The 26,056-nt window shown below is 37.6% G+C and overlaps 1 protein-coding gene across 1 annotated transcript in view; it reads left to right on the top strand.

Moving 5' to 3' along the window:
- Positions 1-26,056, top strand: part of LOC127497765 (A disintegrin and metalloproteinase with thrombospondin motifs 16) — a 104,057-nt gene that overhangs the window by 63,039 nt on the left and 14,962 nt on the right. Inside the window, exons 15-18 of the mRNA XM_051866499.1 lie at positions 2,334-2,457; positions 3,649-3,893; positions 8,026-8,164; positions 10,093-10,219. Of these exons, the coding sequence (XP_051722459.1) occupies positions 2,334-2,457; positions 3,649-3,893; positions 8,026-8,164; positions 10,093-10,219 (635 nt within the window). The remainder of the gene's footprint in view (positions 1-2,333; positions 2,458-3,648; positions 3,894-8,025; positions 8,165-10,092; positions 10,220-26,056) is intronic.

Raw genomic sequence — 26,056 nt, 5'->3', positions numbered from 1 at the left:
TGTTGAGTCAGAGTGACCTAATGCATTTCATCTCAGTTTAGTTCAGAGAACTGAAAAAAAAAAAAAAAAGGTCTTTCTGGAGAATCTCTCCTTCAGAACACACATCAGTTTCATATTGCGTGTTTGGATGTTTGCAGTGAGAGAGCCAAGTACAATTCTGTTCCCTTAAATTTGACTTCAGCGTCTGAATTTTACTGACAACATTTCATATCTGCTGTTATATTAAAAGAGAAATTGTAGAGTAGTGACATTGCAGTGGACCAGAACAATTGTAGTTCAGTGAATTTAGTTTAAATAAGCAGTAATGATGAATTATCTGAGTCATTTGTCATTTCGTGTTTTCGATTATACACGAGTCGACGACATAAGTAGTTTGCACTGAAAACATTACAGAAAGAATACTGCACATGAACATACTTGAGATAATTTCTCCTTGTGTATTTCATACATGTTGAACTCATCACTTTGTGTTTCTTTAAATTATCTTTCCAGTTTGGAGCATTTTGTAGGGTACAACAAGGCTAAAGGCACACTCTAAAAAAAAAGTGCTTTTCACTACTCCCGTAGTGTATGATTGCAGAAAAAAATATGTTTTTATTGAACATTGATGGAGCAACAGATTTTGTGTGAAAACAAATCATAAAAGTTGTTTGTTTGTTTTTTTAAAAATCTTATAAACAGACGAGGTGGCAAGGTTTATCTGCATGGGGCAAAAGTCACAAAGTGTTTATACAAATACTGTACTTAAGCAAAAGTAATAATAAGTTAATACTTGTTCAAAACAATCTCTTTAGCAAAATTTTTATAAATAAAAAGAATTTATTTTTGTTCAATAAATATAGTCAATAAAATGTTCATTTTAAAAATACATACATGCATATTAATTTAATATAGCTTTACAGTAGTAACAACAAATGGGATATTTTATGATATGACATGATTAATATCATATTTTTAAATATGATGATTTCATTAAATATGGCGATTATCTCTAAGGTGGACACCCCACTTCATATTTGATATTTACCATCTGAATCTAATCGTGTCATATCAAGTCAGCCAGCTGTTTATTATCATGTTAATTATTGTGCCTTTCACCCCAACAGTAGGGGCACTTTTTACCCAAAATACCATACTTTTACATAATCTTTCGTTATTGAAAAATGTTTGCTTTAATTACCTTGAACAAAACTGAAAAACATTAACAAGACCTTTGTCTCAAGATATAGTCCATAATTTTATCGATTCTCGTTTGTTACATAATTCTACAACGTTTTAAAAAACATTAAATATTAGATCAAATTAGCGCAGAATCAACTTTAAGTTGCTGAATTTTCGTGCCATCTAGTGGTTTAAAAGAGAATAAAGTCAAATGCGCCTTGTACCCCAGTGCACCTTTAAGCCCAAAGTATACTTTGTGTTTTACACGTACACAAGTGTCAATTTCGTCATCTGAAGAGTATGCACGTACTGTACGCACACCGCCGGATTTTTGTAACTATACTTTGTACGTGCAGGTCACACATGCGCAATTAATTTTTTTTGCAGTATTTACATGGGTTGTAACTCGTGGCGAGAGATTGCTCAAAACTGCATGCGTTGAAAGCCTTTGTACGTGTATCAGTCAAAAGAAGTATACTTTGCAAAGCTGTGCGTTCGACTGTGCACGTACGCTCGTGTATGTGTAAAAAAAAAAAATGAAGTATACTTTAGGCTTTAGCCCCGTTGTACCCTACCTCTTTATTAACACAACATGTTTACATTTGAGCGTGTGTCTGATAAACCTGTATTTACCTGATGGTCGCAGGCACAGAGGTGCAGGTTTATTCTCACCTACTGTGCAGTCGCTAAACAGTGCAGTCACAGATCATTTTTTAAAGTTCGATTTGATTTGGACATGACAGAAAGGGCTGATATCTGAGTTGGTGAGTTGTTTTTTTTTTTTTTTTTTATAAATGATCCACTCATTTCCACCAGTTTGACCTATTCAGGGGTGTGTTTCCAGATCAACGAACTTGCTAATTATTTACCATAGTACAATGCATTGTTTGGAGAGACTAACCAACTAGTCCCGAAGCCGTACTAGTAATATTGTCGCACCTCCGTCATTTGAATCGCATTGGTTGTAAATTTTTTACAGTGTAGCTGGCTAACAATGCTTTTGGGACTATATGTGGACATTATCACACTGGCAGTGTAAACAGCAAATCACATTGTCATGGAGGCACTTCCTCCTCTCCCATGACTTTTACCCTGATTACACTAAAATGTTGTAACTGTAAGTGTACTTCATCTTCTGTGCTTGCTGAAAGGTCATGATTTGTGTTTTCCAGAGAGTGGGCTGTGACAGGGTTCTGGGATCCAATGCTGTGCCGGATTTGTGTGGCGTCTGCAAGGGCGACAACTCCACCTGCAAGATCTACAAAGGACAATACACCAAACAACATTATATGAGCCGTATGTGTCTTTATTCACTGAACGCATGTACAATCTGTCTATATGAACAGCATTCTAACTAGGGCTGGGAAAAAATGTAATGCATTTAAAAGGGCTTCTTTTTTTTTCATTTTCAAATTTCTTTAGTGTGTAATGTTGCTGTTTGAGCATGAAAAAGGTCTGCATAGTTACAAAGCACAGTCACTCCAAAGGGAGTCATTCTCTATATCAGTGTAACTCCCTGAAATGCCTCCATTGTGGTCTTGAGTTTTCTTCCAGGAACAAACACATCACAATATTCCTCATTTAAACAATTCCTGGCCAAGGTATATGTAAAAAAAAAAAAAAAGAAAGAAAGAAAAAGGGGCGGGGCCTGGTTGAGTTGTGTTAGTAGTGTGTTGAAACTCACTGTTATGGTAAGGGGCATGACATTTCCCAAACATACTAGAATCGGTTGACCAATCAAAACACATTGGTACAGCCAACCAATCAGAGCACATTGCAGTTTTTCAGAAGGAGGAGCTTCATGGAGACAGGAACTAAACAGCGGTACTGACAGACTGAGAAGAGAGGTGATGCAACAATGTGAAATATGTGAAAAATAATGTGGTTTTGAACATTCAAGCATAAAAACCTGTTTTAGTAGACCTCAAAAACAAAATCAAGACTTTAAAAAAAGGGTATAATAGGTTCCCTGTAAAATACTTAACGCAATTATTTATTTTTCCGCTTTTTCCCTTCCTGAAGTAGCTATGCTAATGTCTTTTAAATGGCATATAAAAAAGTCTGCTAATTTGCAGTTTAGGCCTTTCAATTATACTGTAAAGTTGAATGGCTATAATTACTTACTTTATCCCTATAAACTGAGCAACTATATATTTCCAAAAAAATATATAAAATATTTGCTTATATTTAAACATTTATATTTAAATACTGTCCTATGTTATTTCCACAATAATTTGGGGATAAATTGTGAAAATATATTTATGATTTAAAATTTGAATGTTAGGTGCAATTAATCAGGAAATGTTACAGAAATCCGTGTCTGTATATTTTTATTATTATTTTTTTATCAGTTGACAACCCTAATTCTAAACAAGATGGAACCTCGTAAGTGACAAAATATAACAATAAGTAAAACATTAATTACATTTAAAACTATTGTTATAACCTAATATAATGTTAATGATTTCTGCAATGTCTCTTGTGTAGAGTACTACCGTGTGGTGACCATACCGGCTGGAGCGCGCAGTATTCGCGTGACGGAGCTCAACTCCTCCAGCTCTTATCTGGCCCTGAGGAACCTGCAGAGGAAGTATTACCTGAATGGACGCTGGACAGTGGACTGGCCTGGACAACACTCCATTGCTGGGGCTGTGTTTGACTACAAGAGACCCTACAACCGTCCAGAGAGCCTCACCTCCACTGGACCCACTAATGAGACGCTGGTGGTTGAGGTAGTAGATGCCTAACTTTTTTGTCTTCCATAATTATATAACTGGCCAAGTACATTATTTAGATAACAACACATTTTTCTATTTATTCAGTTTTATTGTGCTCTGTAATAAGTCTACTTCATTGGCATTCACCGTGTTTAATGAGAGCACTGGGCTGGTGTGTCATACTGCTGCTTGCCAAAGTCTGTGTTATAGCGTAAAGCGTGCTAAATCTCATCTACACTGAAATGTATAACATAGATTTATATTTAGTCTTGATGTAAACAAGAGTGCTGAATCTTGCTTGACACAAAGAAGTGCTATAGCAAATTACATTCTTGAAAAAAAAAAAAAACTTTAAGAAGTTTGTCTGCCAAATCAAAGTCAAAATATCAGAGAATTTGACCTTTTTATGACAAGACAAGGATAGTTTCATTATGCCATGTGGTGTGACTTCCCAAAAACTAAATTATATTCATATATTAATATATAATTAATAATTCATGATAATTGTAAGTATACTGTTTACATTGAAAACTATATTTAAAATCTTTTTCGGAAATAATGATTAAAAATTTTTACACGTTTATTCAAGGTGTAAGGAAAATATGTTAATACTTTCACTGGAAAACAACACTAAATTCAATTGCTAAATTCAAACTTAAAGGGATAGTTCACCCAAAAATGAAAATTATCCCATAATTTACTCACCCTCAAGCCGTCATAGGTGTATATGTCTTTCTTCTTTCAGCCAAACACAATCAGAGTTATATTAAAAAATATCCTGGCTCTTCCAAGCTTTATAATGGGAGTGAATGGTGCTGATTTTTTTTTTTTTTTTTTTTTTTTTTTTGGAAGCGCAAAACAAATTACATCCATCCATCATAAAAGTAATCCATACGGCTCCAGGGGGTTAATAAAGTCCTACTGAAGCTATTTTGTAAGAAAAATGTCCATATTTATAACTGGCTTCACATTTTTGTTTTTGTTTGAACTATCCCTTTAAAGGGGTACTTCACCACTGGCAAAATTGGCTTTCAATAAAACTTGTCTGCCTATACAGTAGAAAGGTTTTTTTTTTTTTTTTCTTTAAGTCCCCCTGTAGTCAATAATTTTATCCCTTAAAACTCATCTTTGATCACCAAAATTACATATTTAAATGTTTTTTCCTGTGGAAAAAAAAAAAAATCTTAATGCCTTTAAAATAGCTTGAATGTAACTACACCCTTGCCTCATTTAATATACATGGATATATGAATATGATAATTAGCCCCACCTCCACTCACTCGCACAAGTTCAGACGAGATCCACTCGGTCAACTTACTGAGGTAAACGCTGCACAATGGTATCGCTTTTTACAATGTTGGACTCATGACGGTAATTAATATGATTAGTGTTTTGCTTGACTATGCCATCAAACAGCTAATAATGTGTTGCTAATGTTACACAAGCCATGTTCCCGTTTGCAAGTCAGACAGCTGCCTTCTAACAATCAGTATCCTTAGAAACGCTTTGAACACCTCAGAACATCACTGGAGAAAGGCTATAGTTCATCATAACATCGTTATATACATCATACACCCGCTATCCGCTTGTTAAATCGTGATGTAAGGAACGCCGTTTCTGGGACCAAGCCCCGGCTCGTTTCACTTGAGAATGCCATCTCGATGGCCATTTATGAGCGCTATTTATTCATATTAAACATTTAACATTTTAAAAAGTTAAACATTTAAAATACTTACAGTCTACACAACAGTCTCCGTGCTCACAGTGTCACAGACATTAATATATTAACGATTTATAAGATGAATCACTGTCTGGCCATCTGGGATTTTGGGATGGAGATAAAGGATATGATTATAATTTTTTGGTAGTATTACACCACATCATGTGTGTATATTAGCACTGTTTGTTGTTTTCTTGTGGTATGAGATAGAGCGTTTGGACCCGGAAGCGCTGCCGTGTCACATCAGACTTAACAACCGAATATTGCTAAATCTACCCGATTTTTTTATATCAACAGAAAAATATGAGACTCCCTTGAAGTCAGTTAATGAAATGCTAAAGCCCGCCAGCACGTTGACATGATTGGTTACAAGGTAGTTTGTGATGTCAGAAACACCAGCGATTTAAAATCGTGGGTTTGAGACTGTCTTTGGTTTACTGCAGTTTTAAAGAGAAAATACTCAGCAATGGTGTTGACTTATGAATTTGCACATGGTTTGTCTTAAAGCATATTAAAAACACCAGAAAGACATATGAACAACATTAAAAATTGTATTTTTACAACAGGGGGACTTTATATCAGTGCTACCTGACTAGAGAAAACAAAAAAAAGGCTGTTGTCTTTCCTTTTGTATGAAAACTTCAACACCCATAATGCACTGAGCATGTAGCCATCCAAGGCCACTCCCACCATTCTGTTATAGATATGCTTAACAGAGTGAAATACCTCCTTGTTTTAGTAGGAAATACTTCTTTGCAAACTTTTGGTCATAATGGTGTTGACTTGTACAGTTCCCTGGTGCAAGAATTCAAAGAATAAACGTTTAGCAGGAGTGAGTTACTTTCGGTTTCCAGTGAGAGATCCAGCTCTTGTAGGCAGTGGCTAAAGGCTGCAAAGAATTGTAAATACGGAGAGAATGCAGAAATGGAAAATCTGAAAAATCTCTGTTTTTGTAGTCATCTTCAACCTGGATGACCACGAACACAGTTTTTAGGCGAAACAGACGTGAAAAACTAAAAGAAACTCAGTTTCGGCCAACACCCCGAAACAAAATGGCATCACTTACAGGTAAGAAAGCTGTGTGTTCGACTTCAAGTGACGCAATGCAGACCGATCAGTGTATAGTCTCCTGTAGCCAGAGCTTCAGACTGACGGCAGAAGGTCTGGACTCTATAGCAGCTTGGCCAAGGACTGCCCAAGAGGACATTTGACTGGCATGTAACGCAGCCAATCGCAGTTCGTTTTGTTCTGCGTCATGTGTAGGGGTGTTAAAATGTAAAGTCAATGTCCCTACAATAACAGACTGGCGTGCATCTAATAAATTATTCATTCAAGAAAATTGTGAAAGTTTACTGCAACAATGGAGCCGTGAACTTCACATACTTTTGAAAATCCAGCGTTTAGTTGATCCTGGTAAGCGCTCATTGTCACAGTTGTAAACATGACGGCATTCTACTTCCACAAGGGGGTTTGGCGTCACGGCATTTGTTTCCAGGCTGACCATTAAAGATACACGTCTCCCAGACATCCTGTAGAACAGATGACGACTTCGAAAATCCTGAAGTGTTTCCAGTTAAGTTTGCCATATGCATCAGACGTTCAGCCGACAGTCCGTGGGTGTGATGTCTGAGGCTGAGACTAATCGGTGTATGACAGCTATGTATGCTTTCGAATCGCTCTCGCGGTACGTTGATGTCATACACAGATCAGTCTGCCCAGCGCCTCTTCAAGTCAGATTCATTTTTACCTTAATGCTTTTTAAAGAGTAGACAAAGTACAATATCATTTTCATAACATGATAAATGTTCTGTTAATAATCCTCTGTAAATCCGACTGTCCGTGGATGTGGATACAAAAATGCGGAAGTATAATCTGTAGTTTTCATGTAAGCCCTGGAGCTGTCACAAGTTTTGCTGACAAATAAACATAAATTTCTCGGTCCAGGTAACATGGAGAATGAGTAAACATTGTTCTTTTACATATACTACCAACATTATAACAATACAAAGTGGGTTGAAAAACACTTTAAACGTGCTTTTTTTTCTCAAAACCATATGAAACCAACATAAACTACCAACATAAAACAGTACATTTCTAAGCTCATGTGTTTTAACTTCAAATTTTAAAAGATCTTTCCTTTTCTTTATTTTATGGACTTTTATATGTTCAGTAACTGGCTCTTATATCATGCAGACATTCTTGTTACTGTACAAAATGGAACTATGGTTAAAAATTACCTGCATTTAACACATTTGAATGTGAAATGTTCTGATAGCGAGAGACATTGTTCAGCGACACCGCGTGTGGGAGGCGTTCTGTCGTAAAACAAAGGAGTCAGTGTACTCATTGTCCTCAAGAAATTAAAAAAGAATGTTTGTGTGATTTCCTATGGTGTTCATTAGGTCCTGTATGTTTCTCCTTGCACAGGTTCTCATGCAGGGCTGGAACCCAGGCATTCAGTGGGAGTACACACTTACCAAAGACCATACAGAGAGACGGAGCCAGCCGAAACACAACTACACGTGGGCCATCATTCGCTCGCAGTGCTCAGCCACCTGCGCAGGAGGTACTGCATCTGTCTGAACAGAACATGCTGCTAGTAGATGCTAATGGCCAGACCTTATACTGCAGTCACATGTTAATCTGTGAAACGCTTAAAGCACACTGATCTTTTAGACCTTCTGTGAGTCTGTAATTCTGGTCTAGATCAAGATCATGATGATGCCCTGGTTATTGTAATACACCTAAAATCATTCATATGTGCTGATTACATTTACACATTTTTATTATGAAATTAATATGCACAGAAAACAAATCTGATTCGAATCTGTATATTTATTGACGCATGAGGAATAGCATTTACATTTATGCATTTGGCAGATTTAGCTTGCATTGCATTCAAGGTAGTGCATTTTATAGGTTCACGCATTCCCTGAAAATCAAACCCATGACCTGGGTGTTGCAAGCGTCTTGCTGTACTATTTTCAATCATTATTCACTGAAAATCGAAACATCTCTCGTAGCTCTACTTGGCACATTCATAAGAGTTCATGAAAGCATCAGTATCAGATTTGTCAACAGATTTGTCAATTTGAATCAGACCTTTTCTGTGAATCAGTTGAATCAGAATCAGATTCAGTTGGCAAAATCAGTCTAAGTGATTTTTTTCATGAATCAGACACATTTTATAATGAACACATTTCAGCCTGTAATCCCTTTTGAAAAATCGTTTAATGTGCACTTGTAGTGTACTTCAAATCTTACAAAGATATATTTTTTAAAAACTGTATATGCAGATAATATAATAGACTTAATATAATGATAATAAAATTAAATAAAATGCCACTTATGTGTACTTAAAAGGACTTTCATGCTAACACACTGAAGTACACTTTTGAAAACTTTAAAAAGTGCTCTTTATAATAATATCAAATTAAGAGTTTTACTTTAAAATACATTTTAAAATATTGTTTTAATAATAATCATTTGTCAGTGCGTCAGCATATGCACTCTTAAGCTGAACTAACTGCATTTAATATAAATTTAAACTATTTTTAATATAAATTTAAAATATATTTTTACAATATATTTTTATTTAGTGGCAAATAAAATGCAGTTAAGCATCCAAAACATTACATTTAGTTTGTACTTAAGCATATTCTTTAAAAATATATAATTTCTGTAATAAAGTTATGTGTCAGTGGTTGTAATGATCTCACGAAGACGAGGAATAAAACAAAAGCAGTCTTCAACAAATCCAAACAGGAACACTCAGGAGATCACCACATTACTAAAGACGATATGGGACAATGACAGACAGAACTCAGGGTTTAAATACACAGGATTAACAGAATTACGAACAGGTTTGCGGTTTATTAACAACCAAGGAAACTAACTATGGACACAGAACACAGACAAATAGGGAAAAAACCAAAACCAATGACAATAAACATAACCATTACAGTATGCTACAGTGTACTGCTTTTTAAGGGATTCTGAAAAACCTACTGATCTGTGTGAAACCTGCTATAATAGCATTATTGAACACTGTTGCTCAGTCTTTTCTCAAGCATATCTGACAGCCTGTGGCAGGTGTTACTCTATAGTTCACATTATTAGTGCTGACATGGGCCGTACCCTCTTGCTCTTCCACACCAGACCTGACATTAGCCTCTGTGATAGTGTGTAGAGAGCCTGACGTGAGGGCAGCTGAAGGGTCAATACCTGCTTTAGGACGTCCTTTAACTCAAGGACTCAAACTCCCACCGGACAACCTCTGGAAAGCTCTGTCTTCAGCTTAAATACCCTAAACTTTCCTGGAGTTCATGAATGATGTCACAGGACAAGGTTTTATGACCAGTATGTTCATATCAGCTGTGGATTCATGTTTTGGTTTATATAAATCTTGTCTGTTATATGTGTTAGCACAGATTTTCACTTTATAAAAACTACATTTACGTGATGAATTGACATATGTTTGTGTTGGTTCCTCAGGTCAGATGGTCACTAAATCATCCTGCTACAAGGATCTGAGAGTTCAGGTGAACACGTCTTACTGTAACTCTCGAACTCGCCCATCCACTGGTGTGGTGTCCTGTAACACGCAGCCCTGCCCCGCAAGGTAACTTCACCACTGATCTCCTCTCGTCTGTTTACACACTGAGGGCTGTGATTTGGAGCTGTTTCTAGAGAAAGGGACCAGTGTTATTTTAGTATTATTTCTATCATGACAACTCTCTGAAGGTTTTTATCATGGTAATGGATATGACAATGTTAATGTATTTGGTCTTGACAGAATAGATATGCTATGATGCTGCTGTTGCTGCTGTAGATTATTGCTGTTGTTGTAGATTATTGCTGCTGCTGCTGCAGAGCAAGTACAGCAGTGGTCGGCAATAGGCGGCCTGCGGGCCAAAACTGGCCTGCCAGCAAATATATCTGGCCCGCGCCCACAGCCAGATTATTTTGATAGTGGCTGGTTCTGAAATAGATCTGTCTGGAGAGCGCAGTTCATGGTTGCATAGCAACGACAGACGCCACGGGAGCGCAAGCGCTTTGGAAAGGAGGAGAAAGAGGCGCGTGCGCGCTTTCTATGCGTTTTAGACGCGATATGTTAATGGCCCCTAATATTATATTCTTTGCAAACAGCGACAACTTCGTTGCAGATAAGACACACCGGCTTTGCATTCACAAAACCAGGTAGGATGAATGCATAGTTGTCTTTCCATTCTTCTTTGTATGCCCTATTTTCGCTGTCACCTTTCCTCTTTAGACTCTTTGATAGTGCAATTTTCTCTCACCAGCTAGCTTAAATATTAACATCACTCTGTACACGACGTAATAGCGTACCTCCAGCACGCAAACAATTTTAAAAAATGCAGTTTAGTACGTGAGGATGCCAAGGAATAATTCTGAGTGTAAAAGTAGGCTACGTCAAATAATTATTACAATAAGTTAGGCTCCATTGTGTATCAAGCAAATTAAAATGATGCACATTTATTATTCACAATATGGACAGAGGAAATAAAACATAGTTTGTTAAGAGCATGACTCAAACATGCCATTAATGGGCTTATTCAAGTCTTTTTTGACTATGTTCTGGCCCGCCATCTAGTGGCAAAAAATTTTTTTTGGCCCGATGCCAAACTTAATTGTCGACTCCTGAAGTACAGGAACTTGCTACGGCTAATACATACGCCGATACGCTGCTGCAAGTATGTAAGACATACTGCTGCTTAGGGCTGGGCGATATGGCCAAAAAGTCATATCTCAGTATTTTTTGGCTAAATGGCGATATACGGTATGTATCTCGGTATTTTCTACATTTTTCTATTTGGATTTAGAAAAAAAATAATCTGTATTTACTTTTTAAAAATCTTAATTTAACATCCTGCTACACTTCACTAGACTAAAAATTAAAATAAAAACAAAAGCACAGACTAATTAGCTACACATTTATATTATATATATATATATATATATATATATATATATATATATATAGTTACTGCTATCATAAAAATACACTTACTTGTAGGTTTAAAATTCGACATATGGCACATTTATTGTTCAACAACAAACATTTTATCAAAATGTATATTTTAGTCAGAATTTTGGCAATCCGGAAGTCCACAGAAGTCTATGAAGTTTAGAGGAGAATGAGATTCGCTAGTAGAAGGCTCGTCTGCTCCTGACAGCAAAATGGACTTTCTAACATTTACAGATGGAGAATATACCTGTGAAATGTAAGTTATGCTCTTAGGAAAACACCACATTACAAAAGCATTAAACAGCGCATATATCTGTCAGCACATGAATCTGTCAGAGCATCTGACGGGGCAAGCCGCTTTAAACGATAGGCCTACATGTTAACTATATCTTAATATTAAGAGTTATTTTTAAAGCCCTTAATATTAAGCATGTCTCATGTTTAGGCCACATTGTATTATGCATTTCCCCCGCAGCAGCACTCTGCGACATCCACCGCTGTTTTTCAGATGCGCTCGTATAAAACTACTGTATATCGATATAAACGGTATCGCCTCATTCCGTATCGTATATTAAAAATATATCGGTATATCGTACAAACTCGATATACTGCCCAGCCCTACTGCTGCTGCACAAATAGCATATGTATATCAATTACCCAGAGCAGATCTATACAGGTGGAGCTGGGGAAAGGGGAGGGTTTTAGATAACCTCTGAAAGCGTGTTGCAAACTGCTATAGTGAACGCTAACTAGTAGGGGTGTAAAAATATATTGTGTCACAATATATTGCAATACAAAAATGAAACATTATGTATCGTGTATAGTGACAATATGTATTGTGTATAGTTCACTCAAAATGAAAATTACTGTGTGATTAAAAAATTCAAGTTTACAGAGTTTTACTGCCAGTATAAGCTACTATATACAGGTGCTGGTCATATAATTAGAATATCATCAAAGAGTTGATTTATTTCACTAATTCCATTCAAAAAGTGAAACTTGTATATTATATTCATTCATTACACACAGACTGATATATTTCAAATGTTTATTTCTTTTAATTTTGATGATTATAACTGACAACTAAGGAAAAGCCCAAATTCAGTATCTCAGAAAATTAGAATATTGTGAAAAGGTTCAATATTGAAGACACCTGGTGCCACACTCTAATCAGCTAATTAACTCAAATCACCTGCAAAGGCCTTTAAATGGTCTCTCAGTCTAGTTCTGTAGGCTACACAATCATGGGGAAGACTGCTGACTTGACAGTTGTCCAAAAGACGACCATTGACACCTTGCACAAGGAGGGCAAGACACAAAAGGTCATTGCAAAAGAGGCTGGCTGTTCACAGAGCTCTGTGTCCAAGCACATTAATAGAGAGGCAAAGGGAAGGAAAAGATGTGGTAGAAAAAAGTGTACAAGCAATAGGGATAACTGCACCCTGGAAAGGATTGTGAAACAAAACCCATTCAAAAATGTGGGGGAGATTCACAAAGAGTGGACTGCAGCTGGAGTCAGTGCTTCAAGAACCACTACGCACAGACGTATGCAAGACGTGGGTTTCAGCTGTCGCATTCCTTGTGTCAAGCCACTCTTGAACAACAGACAGCGTCAGAAGCGTCTCGCCTGGGCTAAAGACAAAAAGGACTGGACTGCTGCTGAGTGGTCCAAAGTTATGTTCTCTGATGAAAGTAAATTTTGCATTTCCTTTGGAAATCAGGGTCCCAGAGTCTGGAGGAAAAGAGGAGAGGCACACAATCCATGTTGCTTGAGGTCCAGTGTAAAGTTTCCACAGTCAGTGATGGTTTGGGGTGCCATGTCATCTGCTGGTGTTGGTCCACTGTGTTTTCTGAGGTCCAAGGTCAACGCAGCCGTATACCAGGAAGTTTTAGAGCACTTCATGCTTCCTGCTGCTGACCAACTTTATGGAGATGCAGATTTCATTTTCCAACAGGACTTGGCACCTGCACACAGTGCCAAAGCTACCAGTACCTGGTTTAAGGACCATGGTATCCCTGTTCTTAATTGGCCAGCAAACTCGCCTGACCTTAACCCCATAGAAAATCTATGGGGTATTGTGAAGAGGAAGATGCGATATGCCAGACCCAACAATGCAGGAGAGCTGAAGGCCACTATCCGAGCAACCTGGGCTCATATAACACCTGAGCAGTGCCACAGACTGATCGACTCCATGCCACGCCGCATTGCTGCAGTAATTCAGGCAAAAGGAGCCCCAACTAAGTATTGAGTGCTGTGCATGCTCATACTTTTCATGTTCATACTTTTCAGTTGGCCAAGATTTCTAAAAATCCTTTCTTTGTATTGGTCTTAAGTAATATTCTAATTTTCTGAGATACTGAATTTGGGATTTTCCTTAGTTGTCAGTTATAATCATCAAAATTAAAAGAAATAAACATTTGAAATATATCAGTCTGTGTGTAATGAATGAATATAATATATAAGTTTCACTTTTTGAATGGAATTAGTGAAATAAATCAACTTTTTGATGATATTCTAATTATATGACCAGCACCTGTATAATATTGAATATAATGAATAATAATGCAATGGGGGAATATTTGTGGGTTCTGATAATGCCAAATGTCTTATGTTAACCAGTAAAAAGTGGCCTACGTTATTTTAAATATATCTAGTCAGTGACCGAGTGCAAACATATTCATCTAAAATAAATCTGTTTCAGCGTTAGAATCATGAATATTTTTTCTGGTGTCACCGTTGTCCTGTGCATTGGGTTACCAGCACCTACTCCAAGCCTATTCATTTCCACCCCCAATGTAATACCAAATTTAGCATTTTAATCAATAGTACATTTTTTTTTTTTTTTTTCAACCTTTTACCATATGTCTTGGAGTATCGCAATAATATTGTATCATGAGTTCAGTATTGTGGTATGTATCAAATCGTGACATGAGGGTATCATTACACCCCTGCTAACTAGCTATTTAAATGTGTGAGCAGCAAGCTCATTGGCTGCAGATGCAACATGAACCAATCAGCTTGTACCATGTAGTTAACGCTGTACATATCATCAGCTTGCGTTAGGACCCCTCAGCCTGCGCCATCTAGAGTTTCATGACAGAACTATTAATATTTTGAATTGGTTTTTGATTTTATTTTTAAAAATTATGTATTAACGAAACCGTTTGCATCAATTTTTTTTAGTAATGACAACTTCAAATGAAATAGTGTTCAACCAACAAACTATATATAAACTATATTTTATATATATGCTTGTGTTGTCCCAGCTAAGAGGGAATGTTTTGGCAAGGTTCTTTCAATGTTGTGAACAAAGTTTCTTCTAGTAACGTTAATAGAACATTCGTTCAGCGTTATCTGATATTTAATAATGTTTTCAATATGTTAATATAAAAAACATTATTTATACATTGTTCATTAAATGTTTTTTTTTATGAAACATTTTAGTTGGACATTCGTCTAACATTTTTTAAAATGTTACTAATAGTTTAAGGCCTTGTCCACACTAATACGTTTTCATTTGAAAACGCATCTTTTTCTCTCAGTTTTGGCCTTCCGTTTTTTAAAAACGCTCTCCAAAGTGGATAAATTTGAAAATACCGTTTTCACATTTTTTCAATGACGCATGTTTAGTCATGTGACGCATATTGTACCAATAGATATCTATAGTTATACCTGGCATTGTTGTGCCTGCTATTTACATTAACAGTATTGCTCAAGATAAATTCTCCTTTGTAGAATCTTTGTATTACATTCTTGCAAAGATGACAGAGAATTTACTCACATTTGCTGTCCAGCGTGGCAAAATATAAATGACAGTTGCGTTTTCAACCCAATTTTGAGTGCAACAGTGAGTGATACAATATTATACAAATAAAATGATCACGCCAGAAGAATAGCGTGAGAATTTTATTATGTCTGCTCTCTCTGCATCAACTTGTGAGCTTTAAGTATGTTTTACGCATACGCAGTAAGGTGATTAAGCGTTTTTAGATGTTTCAGTGTGGATGAGCAACTTTTGGAAAACGCTTGAAAACGCTAGTGTGGATGAGGAGCGGTTTGTAGATGTAGCCTCTGAATGTTCAGAGAACATAATGTTTGAAGAATGATAAAATGGAATGTTCCCTTAACATTCACATAACCAAGAAAAAACGTTTCTACATTTAAAATTCTCTGAACATTCAGAAATAACGTTTTGATAACTTAATGGTAACATAAGGAAGTTTGCTCAACAACTGATTTTCACACCACAAATGATAATTACCACAAGGTTATGATTGGTTGCATGTATTTGACACAAGACACAGATGTTGTCTGGTCTCATGTCATTGCAGCAGATCTCAGAGCAGCCTAGAGTGTGTGCGAATTTAAACTTCACTGCTTATGATTCCTCGTGTCTCTCATCAGATATTTTAGTAGCGTCTCCATGGCAGCGTCATGCAGAGCAAGTTTTTGTCTCGCATGTCAAGCTGATCCACCTGTACTCCAGGGCAGAACGATCCACTGTGTCTCACAAGTAATTCCCAATAATGTCCGAAGGCTTGGAAAGGTAGATACAGAATGACTCTCACACCTGTCTGCCAAAACTGCCTCCAGTTCACAGAGCTGATTACAGCAGAGGCATCTTTACAGTTTAGCTTCACTGTGTTTCCTCCACACGAGTTTTCTGAGAGACAGTTAACAACTGAGAGCTGCTCTTAAAGTATTAAAGTGTCGGATACTCCCGTAAAACCTGCATGATCCTGAGCTGATTTTTTCTCCAAGTCTAGCTGTTTGCTTTGGCAGTGAGATCCGGTTCTTACTCCCCCGTCTCTTATTCTCGCTCAGTTTCTTTCCCATTCTCCCGTATCTTCAGTGTAGGAGGCAGATCACGTACTATAATCCAGCTAAGCATCTACAGCTGCTTATACTGATGAGAAAACACTGGGTTGCTTCTCCTGTTTTATCCTATCTTTTGACCTGTGCGTGTGTAAATTTAAAATAATAATTATAATACATTTTATTGATTCAGCATTTAAAATATATAAACAAGGATATATAAATTCATTAGATTTATACTAAGGAAAAATATACAGTAAAATTTATGTAGATACACTACCAAAAGTAAGTTAGTAAGATTTTTACATTCTCTTATGCTCAGCAAGGCTGAATTTACTTGATCAAACATACAGTAAAAACTGTAATATTGTCAATTTAACTGTTTTCTACATGAATGTATTTTAAATGTAATTTAATTTAAATGAAAATTAGCCCAAGCTTTACGCACCCTCTAGCCCACCCTAGCCACGCTTGACTTTCTTCTTTCTGATGAACATAATCTGAGAAATATTAATAAATATCCTGACGCATCCGAGCTTTATAATGGCAGTGAACGGGACCAACAAGTATGAGCTGAAAAAAGTGTCTCCATCCACATCCATCCATCACATAATCGTATACACACGGCTCCGGAGGGATAATAAAGGCCTTCTGAAGTGAAGCGATGCATTTGTGTAAAAAAAAAATATCCATATTTAACAAGTTATGAAGTAAAATATCTAGCTTCCACCAGACCGCCTTCCGTATTCAAGTTACGAAGAAAGTGTAAACTGGTGTCACATCAGTTACACTTTGTCTGTAAGTTGAATAGGGAAGGCGTAGGGTGTAGCGTAAGCTTTTTGAACTGCTAGAGTTTTACAATTTCTTCGTACGTTGAATATGGAAGGCGGTCTGGCGGAAGCTAGATATTTTGCTTCATAACATTGATATTTTTTACACAAATGCATCGATTCGCTTCAGAAGGACTTTATTAGCCAACCCTGTTGACTGCCATTATAAAGCTCAGATGCATCAGGATATTTATAAATATTTCTCAGATTTTATTCATGAGAGAGAAGATAGTCAAATACACCTAGGATGATGGCTTGAGGGTGAGTAAAGCTTGGGCTAATTTTCATTTGAAAGTGAACTAATCCTTTAAAGGGTTAGTTCACGCAAAAATGAAAATTATCCCATGATTTACTCACCCTCAAGCTATCCTAGGTGTATATGACTATCTTCTTTCAGACAAACACAATCGGAGATATATTTATATATTTATTCCGAGGTTTATAATGGTTGTGAATGGGGGGCCACATTTTGAAGCCAAAAATTTTTCTTACAAAAATGCATCTCTTTGCTTCAGAAGTCCTTTAATAACCCCCTGGAGCCATATGGATTACTTTTTTTATGGACGGATGCATTATTTTTTACTTCAAAATGTGGCCCCCCATTCACAACCATTATAAAGCTTGGAGGAGCAAGGATATTTTTAAATATATCTCCGATTGTGTTTGTCTGAAAGAAGATAGTCATATGCACCTGACTTGAGGGTGAGTAAATTATGGGGTAATTTTCATTTTTAGGTGAATTATCCCTTTAAACATTAAAGCTGTAATTTACCCCTTTCACTTGGACCAGAACCTGCATCCCATGAGCCTACGAGCCTCTCCAGCACTAGACTTGAGTTTAGTGATTGAAACAAAAAGGTCATTTCCCCAGTGCCGTGCGAGAACATGCTTCATCCATCATGTTTGCATGAACCCAAAGCTGATTTGATGCCTGACAAAGAAGGCCACTGCCCAGTAAACATTGTTCAGATGAATTGGCCCAATGATGGGTGTCTGGCAGCTCTGTCTGGGTGTGGTAGGACGTTTGAGCCACGTGGTGAAGGGTCACATTGGCTAACTGGCATGTCTGGGTTCCTGTCCAGGGTGTACCATATATTACTCAGATGTTGGCATCACCGTTCATCCATTCCTGGGACAGTGACAAAGGTGACCTCATAACCCTGACCCCAATCTGGACAATCGTAGACTAACACAAGAAGGTCATTGGATATGACAATTCATGACAGGCAGATCCAAGAAATCAGACTGTGATGCTGATCACCAGAGACACATGAGAGGCTATGTTGCATTTTGTAGGTTTGTTGTTGTTTGTTGTTGTTGCTTCTATGGTTTTCCGTGATGTCTGAGATTCAGATGTCAGAAGGGTTATTATTTATTCCACATGATTGTGCAACAACTTGTTCTGACAGAATAATTTGAGCTGACACAATGCAAATTAGAAATATCCATCTCTGTCTCGACATGTACAGTAAAATGGCTAATGCGCTGATTTATGATGGAGGATATTGAATATGCAGTGAGCTCATAGGTCTTCAGGAGACGCTGGAGAAAGACTCTCATGCTGAAGGTGACGTTCTTGCTTAACCGACTGCTGAAAAACGAGGGGTTTCGAAGGATGAGAGCGCTTTCTGCAGGATTACCGTGAGGGTTTTGGTCTTCTGGGACTGGGGAAAACCAGACTGGACCAGCTTTAAGCCAGTGGAAGAGTGACACATTAAATCTCAGAGGAAACAGACTAATGCAGGACACATCACTGCCCGCTCACAGCACGACAGACATGTAAGCCTGCGCGTCTTGAGCGCATTACATGAATAGGTGTTTTCAACAAATAGCCAGCAAACCTTCAGAAAATGTTAATAATCAAACTATTATTTTTTCTGTTCATTTTTTATGAGGTTTGCCATTTTTTCAAACATGTTATGAACCTTTTGAACATGAAAACACTAGGGCCACACTCTAAAAACAAATCTTTTGACTCAACAAAAAATTAACAACAGTTTGCATCAATCTTTTCAAGTTATAACAACTAATATTGAAATTATGTTCAACCAACAAACTGCATTTTTATCCTTTGCAGCATAAACCAAGTGTGTCCGACTGCATCCTGCAGTACTACAAACCACACCCCTACTAATTACGGCCCCTACCTCAAGTTATGCCCCCTACAGTGAAACATTTGGAAGCTCAAACGTGCTGCGTAACACACGAGAATGAACCTCATTGGTTCTTGAGGAAGCTCAAACGTGCTGCGTAACACACGAGAATGAACCTCATTGGTTCTTGCGGAAGCTCAAACGTGCTGCGTAACACGAGAATGAACCTCATTGGTTCTTGCGGAAGCTCAAACGTGCTGCGTAACACACGAGAATGAACCTCATTGGTTCTTGCGGAAGCTCAAACGTGCTGCGTAACACACGAGAATGAACCTCATTGGTTCTTGCGGAAGCTCAAACGTGCTGCGTAACACACGAGAATGAATCTCATTGGTTCTTGCGGAAGCTCAAACGTGCTGCGTAACACACGAGAATGAATCTCATTGGTTCTTGCGGAAGCTCAAACGTGCTGCGTAACACACGAGAATGAATCTCATTGGTTCTTGGGGAAGCTCAAACGTGCTGCGTAACACACGAGAATGAACCTCATTGGTTCTTGCGGAAGCTCAAACGTGCTGCGTAACACACGAGAATGAATCTCATTGGTTCTTGCGGAAGCTCAAACGTGCTGCGTAACACACGAGAATGAACCTCATTGGTTCTTGCGGAAACTCAAACGTGCTGCGTAACACACGAGAATGAACCTCATTGGTTCTTGCGGAAACTCAAACGTGCTGCGTAACACATGAGAATGAACCTCATTGGTTCTTGAGGAAGCTCAAACGTGCTGCGTAACACACGAGAATGAACCTCATTGGTTCTTGCGGAAGCTCAAACGTGCTGCGTAACACACGAGAATGAACCTCATTGGTTCTTGCGGAAGCTCAAACGTGCTGCGTAACACACGAGAATGAACCTCATTGGTTCTTGCGGAAGCTCAAATGTCATTTGGAATATCATCAGAGCCCCTCCCTCTGAAATCGCTGATGTCGTCACTAGTACTGCTCTTCTTCTACTTCACTTGCCTCACTTTTTAAGCTTCGTTATCGCCACCTAGTGATAAGGCATACAGATCATATAACATAGATCACCAGACACTGTAAGTCATCCTGTTTGTTTTCATCAGTTTTTAAAGTATTTTAAATATGAAACTCTACAGTAAATTTTAATTTTATGGAAGGGGTAGTTTAGAGTAAAATTTAGGTTTTGTGGGGTATGTTTGTAACTATAATTACCATAAAAATAACTATAATTATCTGTATTTGATAGTATAATTCATTTTATCTTTTACAACTAGCTGTTATTTCATACATTCCTAAGATTCTAAAGCATTTAGGCTAGTCGGTCACACTTTATTTGGTAACACTTTAGTATAGGGAACATGTATTCACTATTAACTACGACTTTTCCCTCAATAAACTCCTAATTTACTGCTTATTAATAGTTAGTAAGTTAGTTGTTAAGTTTAGGTATTGGGTAGGATTAAGAATGTAGAATAAGGTCATGCATAATAAGGCATTAATATGTTCTTATTAATTACTAATAAGCAGCTAATATTCTAGTAATATGCATGCTAATAAGCAACTAGTTAAAATACCCTAAAATAAAGTGTTACCCTTTATTTTAGGGTCATTTAACTAGTTGCTTATTAGCTTGCATATAAGGCTGTTTATTAGTACTTATTAAACACATATTAATGCCTTATTCTACATGGCCTTGTTCTACGTTCTTAATCCTACTCAATACCTAAACTTAAAGGTGCGGTATGTAAGATTTCTGTCTGCTAGAGGCCTATTCAAAACAAAGGCGTAGCTTGATGACGCCAAGTTTGAGCGCAGAATCTTGGGACATGTGGTCTTCACATCACAGCCGGTGGAAACAATCGGGATAGGACTCAGGAAGAAATCATGTTCATGGATGCGATTGTTAACGTTACTGTAGTATGAAGCAGAGCAGGACCGAGTGTTGTGGGAGCTGAACGAGACCGCTGGAGCGATTGCGCAACACACGCCTTACGAGCAGCGAAACTTTTATTATGACAGTCGCCGGCGCCACTTCCGCTTTTCCGGTCATGAGTATGAGGTAACACAGTTCTGTTTATCATATTAGATACATTTGAGAGTGTTGAAAATGTTATAACGTTACTCTGTGCGTTCGCTTGGCGGCTGCTGTGAGACACTGTTGCACACTGCAGTAAGCTAGATCGATTTTAGAATCATATCATATTTAGAATCATATCATATTAAATGCTGGATGGCTTGTGTTGATAAATGGCATGCAATTAATTTTAAAACGTATTGTATGATGGAGAAAATTCTGTATTACTGTTACTAAAAATAAAGCTGCATCTGATTATGCTATGTTAGCTACTTGATAAAATAGTGTTTTCTCTGAGGCATGGTAAAGCATGGTACTCGCAAAAAATCAAGAAAATTAGATTTAAACAATAAGACTAAACGTGTTGAGCTATATAACAATAATTAGTTTTCTGTCTATAAACATAACCACACAGTTGTTCCCTTGTCTATTAAAACATGTAATATATTAAAGCGTCTTTGGTGTTTCTATGGTTTTTACAAAATAAAACCGGAAACCGAGGGTAACGCGGGTATGCCCGGAGCCTTGGTTAAAATTGCAATTTTCTCACGATTTACAAATAGTTGGAAACATTTGGGATATTGTAAGAACTCAAGTGAACAAAATATATAACACTGGCCTAGTGGTTTTTGGATATTTTACTGCAAAAATCTTACATATTGCACCTTTAACAACTACCTTACTAACTATTAATAAGAAGTAAATTATGAGTTTATTGAGGGAAAAGTTGTAGTTAATAGTGAATATGTGTTCCCCATACTAAAGTGTTACCGGCTAGTCTTACAAACATTTCATACATAAAACATAAAATAATTCACTTCAGAAAATTGTTTTAGTCAATGACATCCATGCTTGTTTCTTTGCAGGAGGCGTAACTTGTTGTAGTAGGTGTATCTTGCAGGGGTGTGGTTTGTAGTACTGTGGGATGCAGACAGACCCTTCTCACTTAAACACACATTTTAAAAGTTCCTGATTTTGTTTTGAAATCACATTAATTTTCTCATAATATTGCAGCATCATCTCTTTTCTCACAATGTCTGAAATGATTTGATCATGGATTCGGTCTCTCCAAACCCCTCTTTTCTTTGAGCCTACTCTGCTCTGATTGGTCAAACGGCCTAGTCTGTTGTGATTGGTCTACCACTTACAGCATGTTTCAAACAGCCATTACCATATCTGAATTTCAGCTCCGAAGCTTCCTCAGCACTTGTATAAACAGTGATAGAACAGTAATGATGGTGTTGGTTTTACTGGATCAATTCGATTCCTTATCCTTTGGAAGTGCATGCAAAGTGGTACTACATAGATTTGAGCAGAAAGTAAGACTGGAATTACTGACGACTCGTTTTAGGCAGTTCAGAATTGGTTCTTTCTTTTGGGAGACAATTACTCCATTTATCCTGCACTTTGATCCTTGAAACTTTGGAGAACTTTCACAAACAGCTATATTACACACTACATGAAAGATAATATGCAAAAAAGCATAATCACTTTAAATATAGGTCACTTTAAAGGGTCATAAAACCCCCTGTTTCCACACCGGTCAGTTCTCACCACAGTTGTGAAAAATGCTACAAAAGTGGGCGTGGTAAGCTGTGGAGTAGAGGGGGAAGAGAGGAGACCGACAACACAGTACTGCTTCTGATTCAGACAGTTTTAATTCGCTTTACCATTACACACAATATACATATATTATTCATGGTTTTGTAAGCTGACCGTAAATTACACAAATACATGCATATCCTGTGACAGTTTCAAAACTGTATCCTAAATGTAATTGTTACATGCATTTGAGAAGGTCAAGATCTCTTGAGTTGGGATCATCTTCAATGTGTTTAGACTAGTGACCTGTCTTGCTAGGTTACACACACACATTACAGATCTACAGTATATGCACTCATCTCAGACAGCTGGTGAATGGATCTGTCCTGCCCGTGTTTTCCGTAACTCGTTGGTGATGATGGACGCCCTGCTCTACTGTCAGCGAAAGTATCGAACAACATATCAGCAAGTGTTGATGGCTTTAGAGACAGACCTCGCTCTCAGACAGACTCTGATCCCAGTTCTGATCCTGGTTCAGTCCCAAAAACACACCTGTCATTACAGTTACATCAGCTTCTTTTAGTATTTATGAAATCATTGACAAAGAAGGACGATAAGTGCAAGCTCCAGTTGGCAGCCACCCTAGAATCTTCATAGCAATGCTCTAAAAACACTCTGAAAACCTTAGCAACTGGCAGCCGCCTATAATACCCTATTGCAGGGGTACTCAACAGGCGGCCTGTCTGCATTCATTTTGTAGCCTGCTTTATCCTAAATATGAATGTATTTTTATTTTATTTTGCACTCAAAAGTACCGTAAATATTAGGCAGCATGACTTTTGTTTGCGTCATTTAAATGACGGTTGAGCATTATAGTCCGGCACGCTGAATTGAAGAAATTAAAGTAAGCTTCTTTTATATTTCCTTTCTGTATATAATCTACTCACAATTTGAATCAAAGTTTTTTTTTGTTGTTTTTTTGTTTTTCGCTGCTAAGAGAATCAATGGACACGTATAGACTGCAGAGTTTCAGGAGAGAGAGATCCACATTTTAATGCGGGTGCCATTCAGGTCGCGGCCTTGTCAAATGGGTCGAGTTCAGAAATAAATTAGTTTTACTGTTGGATAATGGGTCGGGTGTTCTGTTAAGTACTACGGGTGAAAGTTTACCAAACTCTGCAGTGTTTAAGTGACCCAGGCAGCATGAAAAATGCTCTCCCTATCACTTTTCTGTTCTACATTTGCAATTGGCAGAACCAGGCTCATTTTCACCCCACGCTTACTGTGTGCTTTATGCATTTTGAGATTTTTTTTTTTTTTCATACTCTGTTTGAGTATGAATGACTTGTTTTGCATTAAGAATATAGCAAGACAAACTCAATTAGTATATACTTAATTAGTATAGTCGGAGGAATGAGGGAGCCCGGTGCAGCCATAAGGACGACAGTCCCAGGTGGAGCTGAGGGAGGAAGGAGCCAAGGTGGAGCTGACAGGTTGACAAGCCGAGGTGGAGTGATGGGCTTCGAGGCTGGAGGCAGAGCCAGAGGATCCTTTTGACTAGGAGGAGCTGGTGACCAGAAGACCCAATGCGCATCCACGCAGCATAGTTAAGTAAACCAGGGAGGAGCTGAGGAGCTGACGGGAACCAGCAGAGGCGGGGCCAATGGACTAACTAGCTTTGGAAGGGGAGGCAGGAGAGGGAGGCTGGGTGGGACCTCTGGAGACACAGGAGACTTCAAGCTGGGCGGAACCAGTGGAGATGCAGGAGACATCGAGCTGGGCGGAACCAGCGGAGACTTTGAGCTGGGCAGAACCGGCGGAGACACATTAGACTTTGAGCTGGGTGGAACCAGCGTGATGGGAGAACTGCTCACCCTCAATGGCGGAAATGTGGGTGGGGCTTTCCTCCATTGGATCGCTCACTGAGGCTGGTGTAAAGTTTGTGAGGCATGGCGGATGTAAAAAGTCTCTCATGTGGTCCTCAAGTGTGCGCTGATTTTGTTCTAAAAAGAGCAGCTGGACGGTCGGTAAGTCAATTTCTTTAAGGTCAGTTCTTCTGTCACGTTTATGCTGGTCATATACTCAAATAATCTTTATTAGATAATCAAAAATCACTCAGAACACAGGAATACATGGGAGATAACATAAACCAGACTTACACATTAACTTTAACGAGAACTGACAACAATGAACTGAAAGACGGGGATATAAATACAAGGAACTAAGGGAACTAGATGAACACAGGTGAACAGAATCTAATAATCAATGATTAACCATAGCAACAAACTAGAGAGTGAATGAGTAACCAAGGGAACTAATTATGAACAAGGCAAACGGGAACAGAACAAACAGAGTGAAAACGAAACCAAAACAGAACATAGAATATACATGTAATTTATGATGTGGAGAGTTTTTTATAATGCCCTTCACATTTTATGGCCTCTGAACTTGAGTACCCCTGCCCTATAGCATCCTGGCTGTGCATAATCAAGCATCTTTCACATTTCTTCAGTTGTGGTTCATCAGAGAGCTACAGAAGCCCTAAGGGGCCATGCATTTTTATTTGTTTTTTTTCTTGTGATATCATAATTTTCTTGTGAACTCGACATGACAAAATAGTTTTCTTGTGATCAGTTATAATTTTTTTGTGTATTTAAAAACATAAAATAATGAATAATAATAACAATATTAATAATTGCAAATTATTTTTCATTTTGTTTTATAAAACTGTATATATGTTTTCAGAGTTCCAGGGTCTCTAAAGGTCACCGGTTAGAATGAAATAATAAGATGATAATAACATTTTTTTATAAGAGAGTTAAATAACAATAAAATCATATCAATCACTGCTGTTTTTTTCAGGGAAAGATGCAGTTTTATTTGTGTATTTAACATTTTTAAATGGTCTAGCAACAGAGTCGTCAACACAGAAGCGCAGGCAGCTTGCCTTCAGTTGACGGACGCCTCAGATTCTAAAATTCTTCTAGCTCCTTAAATTAAAACCTACTTTATTTTCCTCACTCCTTTGAAATAAAATTAGCATAAACATAACTTTATATATACAACTTATTCATATTTTATTTACACGTTA

Source organism: Ctenopharyngodon idella, chromosome 16, assembly GCF_019924925.1.
Source record: "Ctenopharyngodon idella isolate HZGC_01 chromosome 16, HZGC01, whole genome shotgun sequence".
Classification (NCBI taxonomy): Eukaryota; Metazoa; Chordata; class Actinopteri; order Cypriniformes; family Xenocyprididae; genus Ctenopharyngodon; species Ctenopharyngodon idella.
The sequence above is the reverse complement of the archived record's forward strand: the minus strand, read 5'-3'. Positions and strand labels throughout refer to the sequence as shown.